Here is an 8,374-nt window from a genome sequence, read left to right on the forward strand (position 1 = left end):
ACCCAAAAGCAGGAAACCGCGTGTTAACGCATATCCCCTCGGCCCGGAACCCCAGGCCGTGAGATTTTCGCGGCAGACAGAAGAAAGTATTCCCATCGGAGCAGTAGAAGTGTGCGTTTTGGGCCTTGCAAGTTGGCTGCCGAACAGAGACTGGAATTGACTTCATTTCATTTCATTTCATTCTTTTTGCTTCACATACATGCACATGCTTCTCTTTAATAGCTCCAGCATGTACCAGCTTGCTCCTTTAGACTTTCATATCTAGAATGCCTCCCTACTTCACTCATGATGTTGGGTACAAAGTCAGTTATGGCTAAAAGGAGGCACATGGCTAAAAGCTGGCAGCTGTAAATCCTCCTGAGCAGGGTTCAGTGTTGGACAGGCTAAGGACTCCAGATATGTTCAATTGGGCTGAAATTTGGATATGTTATAGTACACACCCATTGGAACAACTTTCATGAAGATCCTTACCTCATCCGAGCCTCAGAGCATGCTGATCCAAGGCCAAGAAGTTGACCTACGAAACTGGGCTGGCAAGGGTTTGTAGCCAAAATTAGTTTGTCTTTAAGCTCTTCTTCCATTCACCCAAATCAGGCCTTAACATGCATGGATTGCATCATTTCCTATCCAAAGCCATCATTGTTACCTAAAGCTCAATGAACTGAAAGATAAACACAAAAATGATTAAAAGCACAAGTTTAACTCAAAAACATAACCAAATCATAAGCTAGAAGGGTACAAAATGATATACAATTATGAACCGATCAATATCTACTTGATAAAATAAAAATATAATTTCATGACAAATAAAGAAACAGAATGAGTCCCTTTCCATGTGGGACAGAAAGTCTCTTACTCTTGTAGTCGCCCTATGTACCATGAGCCAAGAGACAAACCAGATCAATGTATACAGCATAATCAGTTCCTTGAAATTTAGTGCAGGTGAAGCATACGGTAAACAATCTCTCAGATATGGAGGCCTTACCATGACTAAAATAAAAAATAAAAAAATTTCCGAGACTTGAGAAAGATCAATACAAACCAGAAGGGATGGAGAATGAGTGGGAAGAGGCTTGAATCTACGAAGCCATAAATAATTTTTTTTAAAAAATTAGCCCTGTCTTCTACATAAAACCCCTCAAAACTACACCTACATCACCAAATTGTTCACATACCCGCACACCCAATATGCCTTTCCCAAAAAGGAAATCAATAGATCCAGATTGGTAGCCACTGATGACAGTTTTCATGGTAGAAAAATTTCTGAAGGGAAGAAGAGTGATGCTTTGTTAGAAATGGAAGCAACGAAATGGGCAGTAGATTGAAAGATGGATGAGAAAAGAGGGATGTAGTTCATGGAGACTGAAAAGTCCACTGGAAGAGTAAGGTGGGATGGGTAAAGCTGATTGCTTTCAGTTTTTAATATAATTTTGGGGCAAAGATATCTACATTCTAGGGCAGGACAAGAGATAATGTGGGAAAAAATGGCGCCCCACACGGAATGTAAATTTTGCGAAAAAGTTTTGGAGGAGAGAGGAAAGAGAACAAATTGAGGGTTTGATTCTTGTACAGCTGTTTCACTTACAATTGCTTTTTGCGGAACCGTTAGATTAGATCCAATGGTGTTCTCATATAAAGTTCTTATATAGCTGTTCTCACTAGATCCCGACCCCATCGAATCCCACAAGGCTTCCACCTGGGCCAAACCCATTTCCCTTCATGGGCAATCTTCTAGAGCTTGGAAACAAGGGTCAGGATCTAGTGAGAACGCTTATGTGAGAACATAACATGAGAACACCGTTGGATCCAATCTAATGGCTGTATGAAAAGCAATTGTAAGTGTAAGTGTTGTATAAGAACGAGGCCTTCTTCTCTCTTCTCCCTCCAATACTCTCTTCTCCCTCCAAAACGTCCCCTCCAAAACAGACGTCCCCTCCAAAACAGAAGTCCCCTCCAAACTAGCTGTTCGCTCAGTTCAATGAGGAGGCCATTTTTTTTATCAACGTTGATTGAGGAAGAACTGTAACATTGAAGAGAGAGCACCCTCATTTTTCTGGGTTTCCCATTCAGGCGAAACAAAGGAATCTTGGATTTTATAATTTCATCTTTGTGGTTGGGTTTTTGGGGTCGGGACATACGTCAATCCTTGAGCAATGTCGAAACTGGCGTTGAGTTGGAAAGTGCTGACCGTACCGTTGTGGTTCTGCTCTGTTGGTTTTGAAATCCTTGAGCGGGGGCGAAACAGGGGTTGAGGAAGAAGAAAAGTTTTTGGGGTTGATGTCCAGATCTAAAAGGGCTACGTTACGTTGTCATAGTTGTTGAAAATTTGAAGTTGGAAATCAGTTACGAGGTAAGCCATATACTGTATTTGTCAATTTCATTATTGGGCATCAACATGAGTCACTTTAGGTTGTATGTATGACTTTAATGTTTCAGCGGAGAGTCATTTGCATGTCATATGTTAGTTAATATATATTGTAAAGCTGTTTGAAAGCATGTGCCAAATATTGGGCATCAGCATGAGTCAGATTAGGTTGTATGTATGTCTTTAATGTTTCACCAGAGAGTCATTTGGATGTCATATGTTAGTTGATATATATTTTAAAGCTATTTGAAAGCATGTGCCAAATATTGGGCATTAGCACGAGTTACGTTAGTGTGTATGTAGGTCTTTAATGTTTCACAGATAGTGATTTTAATGTCATATATGATGGTGGTGATGTGATATTCAGGGTTAAATTGCAAGAACTGTGAAATGGAGTGCGAAGGACAGGTGACACCGGAAGTTAGTTCGGAATTGAAACCAAAATTGGGACTTGAATTTGATTGCTATGAGGATGTGTTCAATTTCTATAATATGTATGTCGCGAAAGCCGGATTCGGCATTTGGTGTTCTACAATGAGAACGTGCACATTCACAGGACAGGTAACAAGGAAAGAATATGTATGCTGTAAACAAGGGTATGCGTTGACAAGCACTGTTAGTCGTAAGAGAAGACAGCGAGGTTGTACTCGAACTGGGTGTAAGGCTAAACTTGCGATTTTGAAGGTAAACGAGAAGAATAAGCACACTGTTGTAGGATTCAATGAGGTACACAACAATGACATGACCACAGTTGATAAAGTCCATCTATTGAGATCTCACCGTAACTTAACAGAGTCTACAAAGGCCTATAGTGCACAAATGAGCAAAGTTAATATCCCTGTACATAAACAGGTAAGCCTTCTTGAGGTGCAAGTAGGGGGATTGGAAAATGTTGGGTTTGTTAGGAGAGATGTCTATAATTATGCAAGGGACGTGCGTGGGGAGGTGATTGGGCATGATGCAGAGCTACTGAAGGAGCATTTTTTGGCTGAGCAAGGAAAAAATGAATCATTTTATTTCAATATGGAGGTAGATTCGGAAGGAAGGATGGGTGTTGTGTAGATACAGCTGCACCAAAATGGATTCAGCTGCATCCTCAACTTGTGATACTCGCAAGTGCACGAGCCGTTCGGTAGTATAGCGTATGTAAGTGCGAGGTCGATCCCACGAGGATTGGTGATTGAATGATTCAATTCATTTTCCCTACACAAAACAGAAATGAAAAAGAAGGGAAATAAATAAAACAAGGAAGAAAGAAAATAACTAACTCAAGCAGATAAGTTCCCAAGTTCAATTAGATTAACGGATTGATTCTAGCTAATGTATGATTAAGCCATGGTGTGTGGTCATAACCTTGTGTTCCTAATTCCCTAATTTGATCATTTGTTGTCTAACCTAAAATTAAGCATTAGGAACCCATTAAGCATAGAAGAACAATTTAAACAACCAAGCATGTATCTAATCCCTGTTGTCGAATGTCCATACATACTCTTCCTATTCATAGTTCAATTCGAATTAAAGTATGGTGTCTACTCTTAATTCAAACCAAGATAGCTAACATGCAAGCCTAAATGGTGATCAATCATTCAAACTAGCATATTAACTTATAAGCATAATGAATAAGAACAAAAATCATAATTGAAACTTGGAAACTAATCAAACTTGAAACTAAAGAAAAGAATTTACATAACAATGAAAATTGAAGTAGAACTTGGAAAGACTTAAAGGAAAATTTCAGCACAAAGATCTCATTATAACAATTGAAAACTAGAAAGAGAAACTAAGAGAATTTGAGGGAGAGAAGGGAAGGGAGCTCTAGAGAAGTGTTTGAGAGCTCCCCCCCTTGGGGTGTGTTTACAAGCTTGGGAAACCTCACTATATATAGGCCTAAGGAAGCTGAAAATCTGAATTAAGTATGGCTAATGCATACAACACTTGTTTTATAAAATCTGAAATGGTTGATGCACTTCACTAATGCATACAACACTTCCATTATAAAATCTGAAATGGTTGATGCACTTCACTAATAAATCCCACCAGCAGCCCTAGCTCATCTTCATGTCACCATGACCAAGCTTCCAACCAGAAATAATAGCTCATCCTGAGGTCAGCATGACCAGCAACTTCAAGGGCTTACGAATTGGGCTTCCCTTAAGCAAATTAAGACTTTAAGCATTCAAACTTGAAGTTCAGAATGTCTTCTTTCCAGCCATATATCATTTGGGCCAATCCAAGGTCGGAGGAGGAAGTTAAGGCCAAAACAAATTGCTAACTCATTTTGCGCCCTGATAAAATCCATCCTGAGCATGGCTCTGTGTTTGCTAGGTAACAGACTCCATATTTATCCAATGGGGCTGAATTTTGGATATGTTATATTACACACCCATTGGAACAACTTTCATGAAGAATGTGGCCTCATTCGAGCTATGTAGGTTGTTGAAACAAAGCTTGCAATATGACCTACGGAACTAGACCACTTTCGTAGGTAACTCGATTGCATTGAGCATATGCAACAAGCCTTTAAACCTCTAGGCATCCCTAGTAGGAGGAGTTGTGTCTCCTGAGGGTTTAACAGATACGATACCCACAAACGTTTTACTGACTCTGTAAAACAAGGTAATTAGAAAACTTAAAAGATTGTTAGTCCTTAAGCAAAAGAAAAAACAAAAACAAAAAAAAATAATTACATTAACAAAAACAAAACAAAAAAAACAAAACAAAACAAAACAAAACAAAAAAAATTACAAAAATAAAAAGAACTCAAAACAATCTTTCCGAACATTTTCTGAAGAGAAATGACTCATGCACATGACTCAAAAGTTTTAACAACAAAAGCTCAATTTTAAACATTATTCACAAAGCGGCAAAGTTCAAAACATAATATGCTCAAAGTGTGGTAGTGTGATAGCCAAATGCAACAAATTCCCCAATCTTAGTTTTCACACAATTTCAAAAATCATACAAAGCACAAGTTCAACTTCAAATCTCACCAAAGTTGTCCTCTCACAAATGAATTACTCGGAAGAGGGCTATAATGCAACACTCAGTTATAAACATGAGATTAGAGTTAAACCATAAAGACTTAACTCGAAATAGAAAGATGAAGAACTTGCATTAATATGATCTCAAGAAGGATGCCAAACACTTAAAAGTAGAAAAATGAATGCAATTCAACCACATGACATTTAAGATCAATTTAGGTCTTTAACATAGGTTGTAATGGGGCCAAGGGTGTAAGGTGAGTAAGAAATGAAAGGTATGGATAAAACAAAGTCCAAGGAACTCAAAATATAAGAGCATAAAACAATTGTTTACAAGACTTCGAATCATCACAATGAGAATTTATTTTTCTTTTACATGATCAAAACTCCTTATACCTTCATTTACATTGATTCACTCCTTTCCTGAACAACCACCAATTTATTTTGAAGGCCCAAAAATGAAACCCAAAAATGAAATTTCATTCAACCACCACTTAATCACAACTTTTCTCTTTTCTTTCACCAATTGTGTGATATATATATATATATATATATATATATATATATATATATATATATATTTTTCTTTCGAAATGTAACACCCATTCCCTATGAGTTCCTTAGAAAGGTAAATATTTGTTTTTCGGGCTAAGGCGAGGAAATATAATTGGTAAATGAAAGAAAAGGTTTACATGTAGGCTCAAAATGGTTAACAATGGAAAATCATGCTTAAGCATGCATAAGGTTAGCTTGAAAGGCACAAACGATCCAAAGAGGGCCTTAATATCACTTCTTAAATGTCATGAAGTCAAATTGCATAAGAATAAATGACTTTTAAGTGTTCAACCAAATCAATGAATAATGAGATCAAACAACAACTTAGATGACAAGAAATTAAGAGTATGTGTATAACACTCATGAATTGAAGTACAAGGCTCAAAAGCTCACTTTATATGGTTGGTTATATAAGTCTAATTTATGCTTCATACAATTCTTTAGATCATGCAAATCCTTTAATTGGAAAATTATGAAACAAATGGCAAGTGTAAAGAAGGTTTCAAGCATATCATGCTAGAACAATGCCAATTTTTTTTATTTATTATTATTTATTTATATGAAATCCAATTTTCATTTAAGTCATGCAAACATTTATCACAATCTCATCAAATGTGTTCGGAAAGTGACTAAACAAAACAAGAAAGAAATTTAATTTTTTTTTTTTTTTTTAATTTTAAGAAAAACCAAGTTTACTTGCTAAACTCCAATACCCCCAAACCTAGAAATGAGCATTGTCCTCAATGTTTAAAAATTAGCCACAAACAATGTCATAACAAGAAATGAAAGGTACTAAAGTAAATATAAATCACAAAACACACTTGAATTAAAATACACAAATAAAATAAAATAAAATAAATAAAAATAAAAATTACAAAACAAACAAACAAACAAATAAATAAATAACGAAACAGTAAAACACTCAAAACAGTAAGCCCTAAACAGACAGTCTTACGCAAACTAAAACCCAAACGTTTGAAAGCCCAACCCCAAAGAAAGTTAACTCACTTTGAAACCAAAACAATGGTGAAAACCCGACCCACAATGAAATCCAAAGCCCACACGTTTTAATTTTAATTTTTTCTTAAAAAGATAAAACGTGAATTATGAGCGCAAAGCGGGATTTCTAAAAAGAGGGAATGTGGTCCCTGATGTCGTCTCATGGATAGTCATGGGCAGACTGAGCGAGACACGTGTTGACAGATAGAAGCGCCGCAGATTTCACAAGCAGAAATTACGGGCTCATGGAAAGGCGCGAAGGCTTTACTGAACGCGTCCGTTCAGAAAAGACATGTCGTGATAAATGAGTTGGGTATGGTTGGAAAGCGAGAAGGTTGTGGGACTCGAGGAATGCTGGAGATTCAGAAATGCTTAGACGCTGCAATGGCTAGGGTTTGTCAAAGACTATGTATATAAGAAGGAAAAAGATGGGGATAAAAACAAAACCACAAACTCAGAAACACAAAAGAGAAAAGAAGAAAAAAAAAATCAGAAATCAAATGGCCTCATCCTACCCATTTTCATTGGATCTCAACCTAGCTCCACCGACTCAGACATTGGGCCAAGCAGCGGCACCAGTATGGATGCCCTACTTTGGCTCCTCCCGGGGGCCTGTGACAGTAACTGACTCAATACTCCTGGACAACGATGTTGCTATTGGAGTTGGCAGAAATTTAGTGACTCCCAAAGATATACGTGTGTTCGGGACAAGGGATGACAACCGGGTCACGAGTGATGCCCTGGCACTGAGCGTGCAGAGTACAGCATGTGTCGCAAGTTTGGGTCATCGCCTACTTGCGAAGTCCCATGAGGTGGAGGTGCTCAAAGCTCAGTTGGCGGCGGAGCGAAGTATGGTTGAAGATTGTCAGAGTGCTATAAAAAGCTTGAAAAGGGAAAGGTCAAGGATAGTGGAGGTGAATCGACACCAGCTAGAAGTATTGCGGGACGAGAATAAAAACCTATCAAAGATGGTAGAGTTGTATTCTCGCGACATGCGAAAGCAGCTGGAGGACCTAGACCGACCGGGTAAACGCAAGAAAGCAGATCACGAGAGTAGTTACGCTCAAGCTAAGATTGCGATCTTTGGGAGCTCAAGTGATGAGCCCCAAGAGGCTGTGCGTGAAGACCCAGAAGTGGACATCCAGACGGCCAAACTAAAAGCTCCTATGGTCGAGACACCGAGCGCCAAGAAGAAATGATTTCAGTTTTTATTTATTTATTTATTTTTAAAGTTTTTTTTTTTTTTTTTATATATAAAAATGTTATGCTATCTCAAAGAGACGATTGACCCTAAATTTAAAGAATGACAATCAAACAAAAACACGAAAACCCAAACATGAAATTTTTATTAGTTAAGTAAACACACAAATAGCTGCTTCTTCTTTTAAGAGAAAAACTTAAGGATGACCAGTTAAGGGCCTCAGAAAACACAGCCAGGGGTTCCGGGAAGGTTGGAGGGGTCACAATGGTCCCG

General features: G+C 37.9%; 1 protein-coding gene across 1 annotated transcript; it reads left to right on the plus strand.

Moving 5' to 3' along the window:
- Positions 1-2,755: 2,755 nt before the first annotated feature.
- Positions 2,756-3,427, plus strand: LOC148297763 (protein FAR1-RELATED SEQUENCE 5-like). Its single transcript, XM_088248163.1, has one exon. The coding sequence runs from the start codon at positions 2,756-2,758 to the stop codon at positions 3,425-3,427; it is 672 nt and encodes a 223-aa protein (XP_088104289.1).
- Positions 3,428-8,374: the final 4,947 nt, after the last annotated feature.

This window comes from Prunus avium, chromosome 1 (assembly GCF_965620075.1).
Source record: "Prunus avium chromosome 1, drPruAviu1.hap1.1, whole genome shotgun sequence".
Lineage (NCBI taxonomy): Eukaryota > Viridiplantae > Streptophyta > Magnoliopsida > Rosales > Rosaceae > Prunus > Prunus avium.

What these genes read in the sequence shown, in the direction of transcription:
- LOC148297763 (XM_088248163.1), top strand. Translation starts at nt 2,756, where the DNA reads ATGGAGTGCGAAGGACAGGTGACACCGGAAGTTAGTTCGGAATTGAAA.